The sequence below is a fragment of the Diabrotica undecimpunctata genome, chromosome 1 (genome assembly GCF_040954645.1).
Source record: "Diabrotica undecimpunctata isolate CICGRU chromosome 1, icDiaUnde3, whole genome shotgun sequence".
NCBI lineage: Eukaryota > Metazoa > Arthropoda > Insecta > Coleoptera > Chrysomelidae > Diabrotica > Diabrotica undecimpunctata.
In genome coordinates, this window is record NC_092803.1 from 93,425,348 (window position 1) to 93,445,082 (window position 19,735).

Sequence of the window (19,735 nt, forward strand, 5' to 3'; positions counted from 1 at the left end):
AATATATATATATATATATATATATATATATATATATATATATATGTATATATATATATATACATAAATATATATATATATATATATATATATATATATATATATATATATATATATATATATGAGCGTATCTTAAAAATCGTAATTGTATAGATAACTGCAACGACATTCTGTTCTTTATAAAGATGAATCTAAGTGCAAAAAGTCAAGGGAAAAAAACGTAATGCGTACGATTTCGATCGAGCCAAGTTATTTTTGATTCAGTGCTTACAATGTTTCACCTACCTTCATCTTAGAACTATCCTAGATTGCAACCACTTAGAAAATGTGTCTATAATTCAGAACCTATCCGCAAAAACTTCGTTTAAAAAACGATACAAGTATCATAAACAACCTAAAATAATTAAAAATTTAATCGACTAGCTTCCAAGCTCTAAAATAACTTTTCTCATCCGATAGTTATTTTTAAACTTTATTTAAAACAAAATTGCATCATAAAGTACAAGTAGTAGTAGGTATATTATACTGTTCAGCGTGTAAGTTTAGTGAACATAGAAAGTTTTTAATCCATGGGAAAAATACATGAAGTTGTTTTAAATCTCAGGAGAAACACCCCTACAGAACATTGGGGTTTCAGTTTGGTTGGAGGATCTGATGTTAAAACACCACTGATCGTTACAAAAGTAAGTTTTTTACTATCACCAAAAAAGTAGTAATTTGTGCGGTATAAATTATTTGTGGGGAGTATACAAAACAGTGTTATTTGTAATAGCATTAATTATCCATATATAAAATAATATTTAACTTTTTCTTTCGACATATTATAATAGGAAACAACCTTTTATCATAATAATTTTGTCTTCTCTTTCATAATATACATTTTGTAGAATAAAATTGAATTAAAATTAAAGAACAAAACGTAAATATAGAAACTTTTATATAATGTATTGTATCTTTTGTACTAGTGACATATTTGTGTTTTTAATTAAGATTTGTGTTTTGAGTAAGGTGATTCGCATTTAAAATGTGGATCTAAATGTATATAATAGTAAATTTAAATTTGTATTGCAATAATTTCTAAGGACTAAATTTTTGATCATTTAAAAAAATATTCTTTTAAAATATTGCATAATGGTCATTCAAGTAATGTATCAGATATATACTGTAGACGCCAAAAAATAGTCTAGCGCATACTTACAGAATGTCCACTTTACTTTTATGAACGAAGGATCAACAATATTTCTGTAGAACCAAGTCAGCTTAAAAATTAGTTGAGCTGTAACTTACTCAATACAATTAAATATCTTAACTTATTCCATAAAATATAATAATTTCTTTAGATGGCAAATTTTTATGATAAATTTATACGTACACCCATATATATATATATATATATATATATATATATAGGATGTTTCAAAAAGGTATGTCATAAATTAAATCACGCATTTCGGGGACAAAAATAAATTGATTGAATCCAACTTACCTTAATACAAAAGTGTACACAAAAAAAGTTACAGCTCTTTGAAGTTACAAAATAAAAATTGTTTTTTTTTGCATTATCTCCTAAACTACTTGACATTTTGTAATAAAAATGGACACGTTACATTTTTGTTCTGAAAGCATTTTTCATACAAAAGAAACAAGAAAATCTAAACGCACAGAAAAATTTTAAGGGGGTGTGCAGCCCTAAATCCCCCCAAACTTTTGATTATGTTCAAATCAAATGAATTTTGTGGCATCATTAGTTTAACACATTATTTTTAAAAAAATTTTGCCTCCTATCACTTTTTTTTAAAAAACAGTTTTTATTGAGTTACGGCCCTTTTCATTAACCTTTAAAAAATTACATGCAACTTAATAAAAGGCTTAAATGAATTAACGAGTACAAAACTGTCTATAACCTCTATAAATATGATATTACAATAAATGTTCAAAATGATTCCTATTTTCTTCAATACACGTTCGATATCGTTTTAATGCGCTGAAAAATCATATTTTTCTGATGAAATTGATTTGCAGCTTCAATTATTCTAACCCTCAATTGTTGTTCGTCCTCTATTGTTACAGAATACACTTTCTCTTTTATAAACCCCCAAAAGCAAAAGTACATGGGTTAATACCTGGACTACTGGGTGGCCAAGAAATAGGTGCGTCACGGCCCCTTCCAATCCACCGACCAGGATACTGCCTGCAAAGGTATTCCCGGACTTTATTACTGTAATGCGGTGGAGCGCCATCTTGTAGAACCACATATTTTGCCTTATAGCAATATTCACTTCTACCAAATACTCTTGTAAATCGTTTGCTAAGAACTGCAAATAATTATCACCATTTAAATTATTTGGAAGGAATACTGGGCCTATTAGATTGTTATCCACAATTCCTGCCCAAACATTAACTTTGAAAGTCCTTTGGTGATGAGTCGTTTTTTTGGCGTGAGGGTTTTTGTCTGCCCAAATGTGCTCGTTATGGTGGTTTGTTATTCCATTTCTACTGAAGGTAGCCTCGTCGGTAAACAAAATATTTCTAATAAAATTACCTAACATTTCGAGTGTTTTCCATTAACAACCAATCGCAAAATCCAATCCTTTTAGGATAATCTTCAACCAATAACTCTTGAACCGTTGTTAAGTGATAGGGTTTAAGCTGCTGATTCTTCAAGCGCCTTCAAACCCTTACGTGAGGAACATTTAGTTGAGCAGCTATTACCCTTGTACTTGTTCCAGGGACTTCTTCAATGATTTTTAAAATGTCTTCATCAGTTGCATCCATTATTGGACGACCACTATTGCCAGCAACTTGCGGTTGGAATGTACCCGTTGCCCGTAAACGACATGGTCAGAAATAATCGTCTATCGGGTATATTTCGATTGGGGTATTTTACTGCATAAGGGATAGGAGGCAAAAAAAAGTAACGTGTCAAGCAACTTTCAGAACAAAAAAGTAACGTGTCCATTTTTATTACAAAATGTCAAATAATTTATGAGATAGTGCAAAAAAACAATTTTTATTTTGTAACTTCAAAGGGCTGTAACTTTTTTATGTACACTTTTGTACAAAGGTAAGTTGGATTTAATCAATTTATTTTTGTCCCCGGAATGCGTGATTTAATTTATGACATACATTTTTGAAACACCCTGTATAAGTAAAAATATGTAGCTTTCCTCTTCGATAAATTGTTTTGGTATTGAATAACTATGGCAGTAGTCTTTAAGTACAGAGGGTTTACTTACACTATTTAAATTCTAATTTTAGCATATACGATTTTATAAATATATAAAATACTATAGAAATACTTAACTCATGAAACTACAGGGTTCTAAAAGTAAAATTTGTAATATTTTAATGATTCTAAATAAAACAAGCGGATCTAATTTATATAAACTATTTATTTACTACTATCTATTTATCTATATATACATATACATATATATATATATATATATATATATATATATATATATATATAGTTAGAATATATATATACATATATATATATATATATATATATATATATATATATATATATATATATATATATATATATATATATATATAGAAATGTTTCTTCAACGTTTCTCAAAAAAATCTTTATTTCGAAATTAAAAGTTACAATTTAGAGAAATACTACAAACTACTACATTTAATGATTTTTAAAAGTGACTATTGAAACATAATAATTACAATAATAATAAAAATATTGATTTCTTCCTTTTTATAACATCGGACGTCGGAATCTGCTGATTCTTAATAGTAGGGGAGCTTTTGGCTACATTTCTCCTCCCTTCATTGGTTGGGACTTCGTCCTCGAAGTTTTGGTTACTTCAGCTATCAGCTCGTCCAATATCTGGATCTGGGTAGGACGCAATTTTTCTCCAAATGGGATTTTGGAAATTCCTTTTCTTTTCCTAATCAGGAAGATTATTAGGAAAGCTAAAATAGTTAAAAATATTATAACAGAAGTGGTGCTGAGTCCTATTGATAATAGGGGTAGTACGTCTATGGTATCTAGTGGTTAAATTTGACCATGTGTCTCTGGGATTGTTAATTTTTCGATTTTCATCTCATGGTTTGGTATTAATTTTATTGGAACAATCTTTGGAATGGAAATGTCTTGTGACGTCTTTTTATTAAATTTAATACCTTCAATCAATATTGGTACATCTGTCGTCAAGACGAGTGTTGAATTAATTTCTATCTGCTGGATTCTCATCGGGTGAACTATTCCTAGTAATATGACTTTGCTGGTCTCTTGGAAAAAGTTCTCAGTGATTAATGTTTTTGTGCAATTATCTACATTGGGTATGTTACATTTAGATTGTACATAGTTGGAACAGACTATGTTATCGCCTTGTCCTATGCAAGTGTCGAACCATTTATTATTTGTATAGTAGCTTGCAGGTGGCAGAATCATAACATGATCTTTGTTTGGAATAGGTAGTGTAAGGAATTTCATGGAGTATAGGGATTTTAATTATTATGAGCATTGTATTTGAAGTTACACAAACTAAAGTTCTTGTTGACTCTATAAGTTGATAAGGGTGTTCATTACTATTGGGGATTTAATTTCTGGGAAAAATTTTGAGAAGGTTTTCTTTAGGGTCTATTATTTCCTTTAAAGTGAGTAATTCTATATTAGAGATATTTAGTTTAGATAAAGTAATGGTTCTAATAAGTTTCATTAGAAATTCGTTTATATTTTGGAGATTTATCTCATTGTGTAGAATGATATAGCTGTCGAAATGAGCTGATAATTTGTTAAGTGCAGATATGAGAATTGAATTATCTGAATTTAGTTTTTCTAAAAGTTTGTCGAATATCGTGTTAAAAGAGTTTAGAAAAGATATTTGGTTATTAAATTTTTTAATAATTTCATTTTGTTTATTTTCTATAGAGATTATAATGTGTGATTTTAATAAATTTAAGTCAAATAACCGTTATTCGGAATCTCCTGAATACTGAGTGGATAGACCAGGGCGAGGCTTGTCCTGTGAAAGATTTGTGTCTTGAGTAGGTTTTTCTACATGTTTTCGTATTCGTTTTACATATTTAAGGTAAGTGCTTGTTACATTTTGTTTATCTGTTTCACCGACAATTTTTGTTTTATCTTGTTTTTTTGGATGAATAGTGGAGAAAGGGGCTTGTAATTTAGACTTATGTTTTTTTCTTAGAGACATATAGGGATTTTGTGAGGTCTATTTCCGGAATATCTTCGGCATTTTCGTTTTGTTTATCTAAGAGTTGTTGCATCTTTTGTTTTTGTTTATTATATAGTTCTGCAATAAAAGGTTTGAGTTCTTCTTTATGTCTTTGAATATATGTTTCATATATCGGAAGATCAAAGTCGAAATGTATTTCTTCTGCATAGGATCCGTACAGAATTGAGAAAGGGGAATAATCTATGGAACTGTGGATTGATTGGTTGTAAATGAGAATGGCATGAGTTAGAATGTCATCTAACGAATAATTTGGGTTTTGGGCTTGTAAGGTCCTAAGTTTTTCAATGAGAGTTGAATGAAAACGCTCTACAGGAGAGTTTGAGAAGGAATTGTTTACTGTTGTAAAATGTATTTCAATTTTGTGGATATTTAAGAATTCTTTAATAACTGCGGAATTGAATTCGATGCCGCTGTAGCATACAATATTTTTTGGATAATTGTGGTGCGAAAAGTAGTGTCTCAATTTATTTAGTATGGAAATGGAAGTTTTGTCGGTGAGCTTATAGCATTGACTGTATTTGAAACCGGAATCTATTATTGTGAGATACAGGTTTTTATTGCAGTGGAATAGATCGATATGTAATATATCAAAAGGTTTTTGACCTAACAATGGTACTAATTGGGGAAGTTTGTAAGGACGTCGTTCGTATTTATTTTTTAGGCAAATTTCGCATTTATTGATAAAATTCGAAATAGTTGTCTGCATTGTGGGCCAATAAAATTTTTGTTTTAAGTGTTTGTACGTTTCAATAATTCCGTTGTGGTTTTCTACGTGATATTTTTTTATACACTCTATTTTTTGATTTTCTTCTTCTATGCCCTGAAGTAGTATATTGCAAAATATTGCTTTGACTAACTATTTTTTCTTTAAAATAGTTGCAGATCGAAGGTCTAAATTCGTGAGGGATTGTCATTGCAAATTTTTGGTTTGGTCTAAGGATATTTTGGAAGGTATTTGCTATTTCTGTTTTCCAATTATTTGTCAAAGTGACAGTGTAACGGTGTTTGTTAAAAATTCTTTTGTATTGAATTTCAAAATTATTTGACTCTGATTTAAAAATAATTTGGTTTGAGGATAAATTAATTGGATAAGAGCTTAGGGCATTTATTTGGACTCGGCTAAAAGCATCAGCGACTTGATTCTCTTTGCCTTTTTTACATTTGACTTCAAAATCATATTCTTCTAGTTTAAGTCTCCATCGGGCTAGTCTAGAAGTTGGGTCTTTAATTTTGTAGATCCATACGAGAGGATTGTGATCTGTTTCTATAGTGAATTTTTGATTGTATAGGTACATACGGAAGTATTTACAAGAATCTAGTATGGTTAAAAGTTCTTTTTCGATGGTGAAGTAGTTTTGTTCTGCGGAATTAAGAGTTCTAGAATAGTAGACAATAGGGTGGTTGTTTTGAGATAGTACTGATCCTATTGCTATATTAGAGGCGTCTGTAGTCAGTACAAAAGGCTTTTCGAAGTCTGGATATTGTAGAACTGGGCAATTAGTTAACAATTATTTGCATTTTGCAAAACATTTCAAATAATTTGGATTAGTAAGGCCAATAGTTGCTCCTTTTCTAGTACATTTTGAAAATGGGAACGTTATTTTTGCAAAATTGCTTATGAATCTTCGGCAGTAACCGATTAATCCAAGAAATGATTTAATTTCTTTTACTGTTTTTGGTAAAGGGTATTTTGACGTGACAACGTCTTAAATTAGGTTGTGGCTCGGAGTCATTCAAGAAAAAGTGTAACGCCCGCTCACGTCTGTTACAGTGAGTCACCGAACGAGAGAGAGGCCCGCCGGACCGGCGAATGCCTTGCGTCTCTCTCCCACTCAAACATGATCGGTCCGCTGCGCGCGGCACTAGAGAATTAGGCGCGTTGAATCGGTGCGTGCTTGGCGTTGGAAAACCGAGAAAGCGTCATAATACAAGTTCACACGTGTGGTTAAAGTATCGTCAGCTGTGTCTGTAGTGAAAATGTGGAGTGCTTAGATTCGTCATTTACAACAACTACAATAATAAAGGTAAATAATTGTACACTAATATTTCATTATCGTAAACTATGATTGATTGATTAATTGTTAGATTGACACAAAAGTTGAGAAACTGAGTTTATAGGTTATGTCATACTATTGACAAATGTTGATAGTGTTAAGTAAATTATTAGTTTAAATCACTCTGCAATCAATCGTAATTCAGTCGATTGAGAAGAAACAGCGCGTATTGCTAGTCAAACATTTAAAATAACAAATTATAACTTCTAACCTGTCAAAACAGGGCGACCAAACAAACGAACTAAACCGACCAATCACCACGCGCGGAGTTAGAATTTAACTGTGTTTAGCAAGAATTTCAAATTCCAATTTTAGTAAATGTTTTAATTTTCAACTTTACCATTTACAATTACAAATTTTAATTAATTTCAAATTTATTTAGCAAAAATTTGAACCCTCGATCTGAATAAGTGTTTTGATTTTCAAATTGATTCTTTAAAATTAAAAATATTAAAATATATATAATCAGAAGTGAACGTCACATAACATTATCTGTACTTATTATTATTTAATATGTAGGCAAATACATGTGACCATACTTGGTAGACACAATTGGAAATAGTAATTTTTTATAACTGAAAAAAATAAATATATAAAATACTGGTAGCAAACAATAACTTCAATGATCGATATCTCCTCAACTAATTGATATATCGAAAAAAATTTCAAATAAATTATAGTTAAAATTTGTGCAATTCTTATTTTCATTCAATTCCTTGTTCCTATTGTGCAATTTAATAATATTCATATCAATAAATATTCTACCGAGAAAAAGACGTTGTCACGTAAAATCTTCGCCTGTAAAACCGACTTTACAGGCAACCGATTTTTTTGTATAGCTTCGATTTTCGCTGGGTTAGGTTTGATTCCTTCGGTTTTCACTACGTGGCCTAAGAAAAAAACTTCTTTCGTGAGGAACTCGGATTTGTCTAACTGAATTTTTAAAGTATTTTTTCTGAAAGTGTCAAAAATAGTTGCAATATGAGCTAAGTGTTCTTGCAGTTACTAAGAAAAAATAATGACATTGTCCATGTAGACGAAGCAAAACTTATGAATAAAGGATCTAAGAATATTGTCCATTAACAGTTCTAATGTTGCTGGGCTATTCTTTAAACCAAAGGGCCTACGTAAAAATTCAAAGTGACCATGCGTTCCTGAAAAAGCTGTTTTCCGAATAGAATCCAGATGAACTTGAATCTGATGGTAACCTTGAGCTAAATCTAAGGTTGTGAAATAACCGGCTTTTTCTAAGTTATCCAGTATCTCATCTATCTGAGGAAGTGGGTAACGATCACTTTCAGTATGATCATTATGCTTCCTGTAGTCAATTACTAACCTAAATTTTTTCTGACCTGAGGCATCAGCTTTTTTTTGGTACTATTCAAACTGGAGCTGAGTAGGGTGAAATTAACTTATTATCTAATAAATTATTTATTTGTTTTTTTGATTTCTTCCTGCATTGCTTTGGGATGCCGAAATCCCTTTACATAAATTGGATTTTCATCCTTCGTTTTGATTTCGTGTCTGACAGCTGACGTGAAAGTTAAATTTTTGTTTTCGTCGTAAAATACATCCTTATATTTCTTGCAAAGATTTATAATTTTATACTTTTCTTCGTTGTTTAAGTGCGAAGTTCGTATTTTATTTTCATTAAAATGTGTGGGAATTTTTGCGATTTCGTAATTACAGAAGTTCTCGACTTCAATTCTTTTATCAAATTTCGTCGGAAATACTAGGTTTATAGTTTCTATAAAGCCATTTTTTGCAACGTGAATGGAATGGGGAATTTTGATACCTTGAAATTGTCTTGCACGCAATAAAACTTCGCCGTTATTTATGTTTACGGGAATTTTCTGATATATTGTTTGTAATGTAATGCTGACGTGGGGATTCTCAAAGGTTAAAGTATGATTTGCATAGTTAATAGTGGCATGGAATCTCTTTAAGTCGTAATTACCTAGTAGGATATCAAAGTGCTGACTGAAGTCGGCGATTTTTACGTCGAATGTTTGTGGAATTCCATATTCTAGGAATAGTGGCGTCTTAATATTTAATTCATGTTTAGGAGTAATTTTCATTGACGTTAGCGAAAAAGGTTTTCGATAAATATGTTTTTTATCAAATAGACTGAGAGCTTGAGGATTTATAATTGAATGGGATCCGCCGGTGTCAATCAAAACGCGTAGATGTGTTTTGGGTGTGACGAAGCAGGGTAACGCAGGACAACTTTCTATATTATGTAGGTTTATACTGGGGGTGGATGCTCGTCTAACGGGATGGCTTCAAAATCCTGGTGATTTTCGTCGGGCAAATCGGGCTCTTCTTCGGATTCATAATTTTCGAAATCGTTTCCAAAATATTGGATATCATTCGAATCTATATTAAAATTGTGGCTTCTATTAGTTCTGATTGTCATCGGCTGATGATTTCTGGTTGTGGTAGTTTGAATACCGCTCTTTGGAGTGGCAAAATTTAGTTGGGGTCGAGGAGCTTTGTATTTGTTTAATCTTTGTTGGGCATTTTTCGGGACATTATTTCGTTGGAAGGAATGATTTTGTTCGTAAGAACCGAAATTTTGTCTCTGAGGAAAATTGTAGTTCTGTTGTGGAGAGAAGTTAAAGTTGGGCTCTGTATTGTGGAAATGCGTGTTGTGAGTCGAAGGTCTCACATAATTTGAATGCGTGGGTTGGAAGTTTGAGTGTGTGGGTTGGAAGTTTGTGGATATTTGATTATTCAAAGATTGATAGGGTTTATTTTTCATTGTGGGCTTTTTGTTTTGTTGGCTCTTAAGGAAGTTCATGTATTGTTGCTGATTTTTGTGATTATCATATGCAATACACTTTTGAAGGGCTTCCTTTAGGGAATTTAGTTCAAAATGCGATAAGTATTCGCAATAAAGCTCATTGATTCCAGTACAGAAGGTTTTAAGGGCAATGTTTTTAAAGTATGGAGTTTTAAAAGTTACTCTCGCGGGATTGTCGTTTAGGGTGATGTGTTGAAGTAAGTCATTCAGATTTGTAGTTATTCTTTGATGATGATTGTCGTAAAATTAACTATGTTTTTGGACGGTGGTGGATAACTGTGTTACTAATATGTCTTCGGAACGTCTGTCTCCGTATTTGGTTAATAAGGCTGGACGAATCTCTGTCCAATTGGTTTTATTAGAATAATTTAGGAAATTTCTAGATTCTCCTTTAATTCGAGATACGATCTGGGAATTTAAGATAAACTCTTGGGACGGATTTAAATCTTGGGTGCCTAAGAAAACTATAAAACTATCCACTGCTTTGATAAAGGTGGAGAGGTTGTCTCCAGAAGAGAATTCGGGCAGAGTTGAGTAAAGACTAGCAATATCGCTATTGGTCATCGGCATTTTGGAATGTGATTTAGATGCAGGCTTGGATTTAGAGGTTTGTAGATTTCTTTTTATTTTCAAATTTAAATTATCGAATAGCAAAACTTAAATTTTTGATACTATTTTGGAAAATATCATTCAATGTACTCATAAAATATATGCAAACACGTAAAAATAGAAATGCAAATATATATAAATTCGTTGAAGTAAAAGTATTTCAAATAATATAAAATAAATTCAATGTAAATGTTTAAAAATTCAATAAAAATAATAAATGCTCATAAATAATGGTAAAGAAAGGAAAAACTGACGCAAGGATGAACGTATTTGATTTCCAATACATTTTTCTCTTTTACCAGGTTCTTCAGGATTTCATCAAACTAATGTAGACCAGGAAACGACTAAGTTTCTGTATGAAATATCATGTGGTTCGCAGCGCCAGAAATGTTTCTTCAACGTTAAGTTTCCCAAAAAAATCTTTATTTCGAAATTAAAAGTTATAATTTTGAGAAATACTACAAACTACTACATTTAATCATTTTTAAAAGTGACTATGGAAACATAATAATAAAAATATTGATTTCATCCTTTTTATAACATCGGACGTCGGAATCTGCTGACTCTTAGTAGTAGGGGAGCTTATGGCTACATTTCTCTCTCTCTCCCTATATACAGGGTGAGTCACCACTAACGGGACGGAAGATTACAGCGAAACGCTAAAAGATTTTGAAAAAATTTTAAATTTATAGTTTGAAGATTGATAAGGGCTACATTTTAAAATTATTTTGAAATATACAGGGCGTCCCAATAAAGTGCGGCGTATCAAAGTTATATTTTTTCTTATGGGACACCCTATATTTTATTACATTTTCTAATTGTCAGCAAAAAATTAGGTATAGTTTCATAAGATTTCCCTATACCTATGTACAGAGTGTTCTGAGTTATGTGGAATATTCTAAAAATGTAAAGCTTTAAACGAAGACTTATTCCTAACTTATTTAAGAAATTCTAATAAAATTGGTTATACCTCTAAATAGTTGGATATTGGTTAAATGTATTTCATGATTAATTATTAAACATTTATTTACAGGGTGTTCAAAATTTGTAGTTTCATTATTGGAATATTCAATGTGTAATATAAGGCTTATTTAAAATGGAACACCCTGTATATTATCGAATTATTATATTAAAAAATTTTTCCACTTTCGAATGGTATATGGATGTCCTATAACTAGGAGTGATAGATTTTGCGTAATTTAAAATTTTCTTTTTGATTTCAAAATATTTATAGTTGTTACTCTCGATTTTTGAACCCATCATTTTGACATATTTGTTATAAATGAAATGTGTATACTTTATACTTTTACTTGCTGATGCACAACGAATCAGAAAGAATTTTAATAAAACAAATAATACAAAATAAACCACAACTTACTACATTATAAGCAAAAAAAATTTTTTTAAAGAAGACCCATTCTCGACTTATTTAAGTAATTATAACAAATTTTCTCTTACAGCGAAATAGTTGGTTAATGGTTAAATTTATTCCATTATTGATTATTAAACATTTATTTACAGGGTGTTAAAAACTTAGTTTCAATTTTGGATTATTCAATATCTAATATGGGGCTTATTTTAAATGGAACACCATGGATATTAATTAATCGCAATGATTATGCTACAAACTTTAACTTTTCTTAACATAGGTTTTCTTTGCCAAAATTAATATCCCAACGGATATTTGCAACTTTTTATTTAACCAAACAAATTTACAATGTTATGTTATTTCCTCCATTATAACAACTTCTCTCTACAACCTTACTCCCCTTGTACATTGCCACTTGGGCGAGTCCATTAGTCTTACAGGTTGCAACTAAGAACATACTGTTGCAAGACTGACCTAAAATTCTATATTATACAAAATCAAAAGTCCCAAACACGTAATACTAAAAAAATTTCCTCTTTTGAACGGTATAAAGATGTCCTATACTTAAGTTTCATAGTTTTTGCGTAATTTACAATTATTTAAACTCTTCATCGGTATATTAATTTCAAAACAAAAGATCTTCTTCTTCCTATGCCGTCCCCATTAACGGAGGTTGGCGACACAAACAAAAGATATAGTTAGTTAATGTCATTGTATGACATTGTCATTTTCTGACATTACTGTCTGTTAATTGTCAAAATTTAAACATTCGTGTGTAATATTTAACTTTCATTGTTCCTAAAAATGAAGAATTACGCTATTCATGAAAGAGTTGACATGGTACTTTGCATTGGAGAATATTTGGAAAATTGTCTCCAAAAATTTAGCTTCTAAAGTTTATGCTCAAAAGTATCCTGATAGAAGACACCCACACAAGGAAGTTTTTGACAGATTGCTTAATAGATTCCGTGCTACTGGTAATGTTGCATACGAAAAGGTAAACAAAAATAAACCAGTTATTGGTGACAACGTTAACGAACTTAATGTCCTGCTTTCTGTTACGGAAAACCCAAATAATAGTACAAGAAAAATTTCGGGTGAATTAGAAATTAGTCAAACTAGTCTATGTAGAATACTTAAGACCAACCACTTTCATCCGTATCACATTCAACTTCACCAGCATTTGACAGAACAAGATTATGGTAACCGTTTAAATTTTTGTTTATGGACTTTAGATAAAGTTGGAGAAGATCCTGATTTTTTTAGAAGTGTATTATTTACAGACGAATCGACTTTTCATAATAATGGTCTAGTAAATAGACATAATTTTCATTATTATGACACAGAAAATAAACATTTATTTCGTACTGTTGATCGCCAACACCGATGGAGTGTTGATGTTTGGGGCGGCATTATGGGCGAGTACGTTATCGGCCCGTATTTTTTTGACGGACATCTCAATGGGACAAATTTGCTAAATTTTTTAAAACAAGATTTTTGGACACTGCTTGAGAACCTTCCACTTAGTCTACGAACAAAAATGTGGCTCCAGTTGGACGGAGCTCCTGCTCATTTCTCACGTAATGTTAGGAACTACCTTAACAGAAAATTTACAAACAGATGGATAGGTAGAGGTGGTTCATATAATTGGCCCCCTAGGTAACCAGGACTAACCAAGATGGATTTTTTTTAAGTGGGGTTATATTAAAAATATTGTATATGCTACACCTCCTACTACTAGAGATGACATGAAATTAAGAATTACAAACGCGTTTGCTTCAATAACTCCTGAGGTGTTAAATAATGTAAGTAAATCATTCGAAGATAGAATCGCTTGTTGTATTGCACAAGATGGCAAGCAATTTGAACATCTGTTACATACCTGAACATTTTTTAGTTATACTAAGTTTTGGATTATTTATGTTCATTATTCAGTTTGTATTATTTGTTTTATTAAAATTCTTTCCGTTTCGTTATGTATTTAATTGTTTTCAAAAAAAGAGTGTGTGCTCGTAAGCACGTAAGAAGTTATAGGTACATCTTATTATTATTATTATTATTATTATGAATTCAACAAAATACATATATTTTACAGTTTTATTTTTATTAAATATTAAACTTATTTCAATACTTAAAATAATACAAAAAATTAAACATAACGTTAATATCTACGTCATTTTTGAAAACTGTAACCTTTGCGCAGTTGCCTTTCACTTGATGAATCGTAGGAAATCTAAAAAACATCAGATTTTCAACAAATTTTTTTATTTTCTTTTCATCACATTTTAATGCTAATTATCCTATTCCCAACGAATACAAATCCAAAGACATAAAAATTTTAGTTTATTTACAAAGAATGTATTTACAACTACACTGGTTTCGTTTATAACAATATGTTAATATGATGGGTTTAAAAATCGAAAGTAACAATTATAAATATTTAAAATCTATTTCCGTTTAACAAAATTTTAAATTACGGCAAAACTATTAGTCCTAGTTATAGGACATCCGTATATCATTCGAAAAAGAAAATTTTTTTAAATTTAATAATTGATTAATATACAGGGTGTTCCATTTAAAATAAGCCTTATATTACACATTGAATAATCCAATAATGAAACTACAAATTTTAAACACCCTGTAAATAAATGTTTAATAATTAATCATGAAATACATTCGACCAATATCCAGCTATTTTGATGTATGAGTAATTTTATTAGAATTGCTTAAATAAATTAAGAATGAGTCATCGTTTAAAGTTTTACATTTTAAGAAAATTCGACATAACTCAGAACACTCTGTACATAGGTATAGGGAAGTCTTATGAAACTATACCTTATTTTTTGCAGACAATTAGAAAATCCAATAAAATACAGGGTGTTCCATAAGAAAAAATATAACTTTGATACGCCGCACTTTATTGTGACACCCTGTATATTTTAGAATAATTTTAAAATGTAGCCTTTATCCACCTACATACCATACATTTAAAAAATTTTCAAAATCTTTTACCGTTTTGCTGTAATCTTCCGTCCCGTTAGTGGTGACTCACCCTGTATATATATATATATATGTATATATATATATATATATATATATATATATATATATATATATATATATATGATATATATATATATATATATATATATATGATATATATATATATATATATGATATATATATATATATATATATATATATATATATATATATATATATATATATATATATATATACAGGGTGTTTGGTAGGTCGATGGAAATTTTTTAAGGGATAATAGGTGACGCCATTAGCAAAATTTTTTGCTAATAATGTATCGCTCAAACTGTTATGGTTTTCGAAATAAAGTTAAATTTGTCAATATTCGTCAACCGTCTATTTCACGTTTAAAAAGTATCTAGGCGTACTACCACCCTGTTTTACGAATGAAATAAAAATGTAAACCTACAACACTGACTCTTCGCATAAAATTTCCATCAGCTATCGTCATTCTCCGAACGCGTAACAAACAAAAAACAATATACCTGCTATGCTAACAAACAATCTACAGTTCTTTTAATTTACTTACCGTTGCACGACATTATCATTGACAGAGATCGAAGTTGACATAGTTGCCAAAGTATAAAAAAATCCTGAATCCATTTTAAATCAAATAGGTCACATAATTATTGCAAAAGTGGATTATGCAACAAAACAAATTATTATTTAATGTAAATAAATAGAAACAAAACAAGAGTTAAAAAAAATCGGTTGCCTGTAAAGTCGGTTTTACGGGCGAAGATTTTACGTGACAACGTCTTTTTCTCGGTAGAATATTTATTGATATGAATATTATTAAATTGCACAATAGGAACAAGGAATTGAATGAAAATAAGAATTGCACAAATTTTAACTATAGAAATATATTTTGTTTACTAAAACATTGTACATGTAAACTTAAACTTAACTAATTTCTATTTGAGTGATTTTGTTGAGGATAGGACGATGATAGGAGAAATATGAAATGAAAGGAAGTGTTTCTGCTGTAATGTGTCTTGAACGCCAAGAACGCTCGAGAAAGACAGAGACACAAGCACGGAAGCACGCACCGATTCAACGCGCCTAATTCTCTAGTGCTGCGCGCGCAGAGGACCGATCATGTTTGAGTGGGAGAGAGACGCAAGGCATTCGCCGGTCCGGCGGGCCTCTCTCTCGTTCGGTGACTCACTGTAACAGACGTGAGCGGGCGTTACACTTTTTTATGAATGACTCCGAGCCACAACCTAATTTAAGACGTTGTCACGTCAAAATATTTTATGGCCATTAAAATTCACAAACACCCTTCCCGCCAAACACGAAGAAGAAAAGCTACTACAAACGACTACATGCCCCCTCAAGCCGAAACCAGTGGAGGGGAGGCGAGTGGGAAATATAAATATTGCCTCCATAGTACAACGCGGCGTCAGTTTCAGGTTACAAGCGAAGCAGTAACATCTCCAGAAGATGCCAACCCCTAGTGTTGGCGAAACGTCGAGAACTCATCTCAGAAGGCAACGGCCTAACAGCCCGAACAAACAGTTTAACAAGTTAAAAAATAATCTTGTTAAAAACAATTTGGGCCGCTTGTATGCCTCGTATAAAGATGTAAAATGGAATACATAGATATTTATTTTATTTTATGTAAAATGTAAAATAAAAAGTGTTAACACCTCAACTGTCAAATAAATGTTACCAATTTATGCCAAAAAATATTACTTCGTTCGATTACAGTTACAGTGTGTTCCGAACAAATGTTCTTCATAAAAACGCTTTATAATGCATTTATACAAATTAAATGAAATATTATTGTGTATTTCTTAATATTATTAGAAACATCTTAAGTTAACATTAATAGAAATCTTTAAATATTATTTCTACGCGTATATAATAAAATATGTCTAGTGGTTGTAATACCAGTGTACTCGGCAAAGTGATTCTAAAAAAGAACACACCTACCGCCTAAATTTTTAAACCTTTTCAGCAAAAATTTAGTTTCAACGTTTAATTATCGGACGAGAGTTAATAGGACCTTACTTTTGTCAGGCAGGTTAAATAGTCAAGTGCACTTAGACTTTCTAGAGAATTAATTACCACCACTCTTAGAAGATTTACCCCTCGCCCTCAGACGAAGAATGGTGTACCAACATGATGGATGCCCTGCACATTGTGCACGTGCTGTTACGGCTTGGTTCAACAATCACTATCCCAATAGCTGGATCAGACGAACTGGACCGATTTTGTGGCCTGCTAGATCGCCCGATTTAACACCGTGTGACTATCACATCTGGGGCAGATTCAAAGAACTTGTTTGTTGGAACTCAAGTTCCAATTCGAACTAGAGCTCACTTAATGGAAAGGATTATCGAAGCAGCTGACATTATAAGGGCAGAACTGAGGTTAAAAGTAACCACATCAGAAATACGACGCAGGGCAAGACCGTGCATTAGGAATGGTGGTTCTCATTTTGAACAACAATTACTGTTTTCTGAAGTTTTGTGTACTTTTGTTACTACTTGTTACTAAATTTTGCAAAAAGCATGATGTATCGTTGTTGTGTTTTACCTTTCTTACCCGTTTCATTAATGAAGGTTATTTTAACAATGCATTAAGATTCAACGAAGGGTTTTTGCAATCTGAGCAAGTAATACGTAAGACATTTTATATATAAGCTAAGTATCTCGTTTAGAAAATTATTTTTAAAAATAAAATAGACGAGCAGCCTTATTTTCGAATATTGACAAATTAAACTTTATTTCTGAAACCTTAACAGTTTGAGTGATACATTATTAGCAAAAAATTTTGCAAATAGCCTCCCCTATTATCCCTAAAAAAATTTTCATCGAGCTACCAAACACCCTATATATATATATATATATATATATATATATATATATATATATATATATATATATATATATATATATATATATATATATATATATATATATATATATCTACTGCATAAAGTGGATTCCGCCCATGTTAAATTCAGGTTCAAGTGAGCTTCGTGGTTAAGTGGACACCGATATACGGAGCTCACTTGACCATTCCATAATATTGGCTCTGTCGATTCATCAACATGTATAGTTTCACTATACTATAAATTTTTAAAAATTTTGTGGAGCCCCAAGTACCCCTGTGTTATGAATGTCTATCGCTTAGTTCACGTGTATATATTATCATATTATAGGGGTCGTTCAGATCTTTTTCTCTGTATATTGGAACCATAAGTATATCAGTTTAAGTAAGCTCTGATAGTTTGGCAACTATGGGATTAAGTCGTATATTTCCAGCGTATATTCTAAACGGTTCATACGGACTCCTTGGTTTTGTTATGATTCATACGCATTACAGTATGTAATAGATATGTATACTACCAAATACCTGTTTTTGGTAGGTATGTGCTTTTCTAAAAATAGCTTTATAGATACAAAAGGATTTCATTACCAAGTTGGATGTGGTTTTTAATATGCGGAAATTTGTATTTTGTTAACGTGAGTATGTCTTTATACGATTTATTTAAGAATCCGGTTAATAAGAACTTTTTTTATTTCATCCATTGTTTTACGATATCTTGTATACAGCTTCTGTATTATTTTATTTCTGGTTTTATCTGTGCACTACATATAATTCTGGATAGAAGGTTATCTCAAAATAAATATTTAAGTGCTAAAATAGATATTTTTTTGTTAAAATGGATAGTAGTGCACAAAAAAGGGAAGAATGATTAACTTATCTAACATGAATTATACCACTGCACCAATATTACATACTTCTGAATGTTTTATCTCCCATTTAGGGGTAATATGTAATCAATATAAGTGGAGTTAGTGTCAAATTTGCAATAATCTTTATAAGTAATAGCTTACTGACTTTTCTTTACATGTTCAGTTCACATAAATAAACCTTGTCCCTTCAGAAAAGAGCGATTTGAATGGTAAAGTTAACTAAGAAAGCGTGATGAGTCTTGTACCAGACCACATCCACACACAAGTTAACCGGTGTTTGCAGGCAAGAGTCATCCTGGTAGATTTAATGAAGATAACTACCATAAGGAAGTTCCTTTCGAGGGTTCAGATGGCGAGGAGCAGCTTATTTTTGTTTGTATATCTTGCAGATAAATCAAACAATCACTATGCACAATGGAACAATTACTATGTATAAAGATCCTATGCCGTCTATAACTCACCCGAAACTCACTTAATCGAAATTTACAAGTATGAAACGATGCACTAATTAAACGAAATTTGAGGATCAATAATGAGAAGACGAAAGTAATGGTATGTGGAAAAAATAGAAAACAAACGAAGATAACACTTAACGGAAATACACTTAATTAAGTCGATACTTACAAATACTTGGGAGTACAAATAGAGAACAGAGGAACTGAAGAAACTGAAATAAGTTCCAGAATCGAAAGTACTGCTCGTATGTACCACGCAATTAAAAGTACGTTTTTGTCGAATAAAGAAGTATCCCAAAAAGCCAAAGTGACTGTTTGCGCCGCAAACAATTATCTTAGACTTTTTGTACAACCGGCAACAGTGTGCGTGTCTTCAACCAGCAGTGCGCGCACCGAGGAGACGACAGGGAGATCGAGACTAGACATCAACCAGCAGAGCCGTTGGCAGTTTCGGAAAAGACAATAAATTCGTGC

At 31.3% G+C, this 19,735-nt stretch overlaps 1 protein-coding gene across 4 annotated transcripts in view; it reads left to right on the forward strand.

The window, feature by feature from the left end:
- Zasp66 (PDZ_signaling and DUF4749 domain-containing protein Zasp66) overlaps nucleotides 1-19,735 on the forward strand; it is a 548,712-nt gene that overhangs the window by 24,379 nt on the left and 504,598 nt on the right. Inside the window, exon 1 of one of the 4 annotated variants that reach the window (XM_072545356.1) lies at nucleotides 295-683. The exons of 1 other annotated variant lie outside the window; for it this stretch is intronic. In XM_072545356.1, coding sequence (XP_072401457.1) covers nucleotides 570-683 — 114 coding nt within the window. In that variant the 5' untranslated portion in view covers nucleotides 295-569. Of the gene's footprint in view, nucleotides 1-294; nucleotides 684-19,735 lie in introns of those variants that run through there. 2 more of the 4 variants (XR_011952064.1, XM_072545336.1) reach the window with 2 other exon arrangements.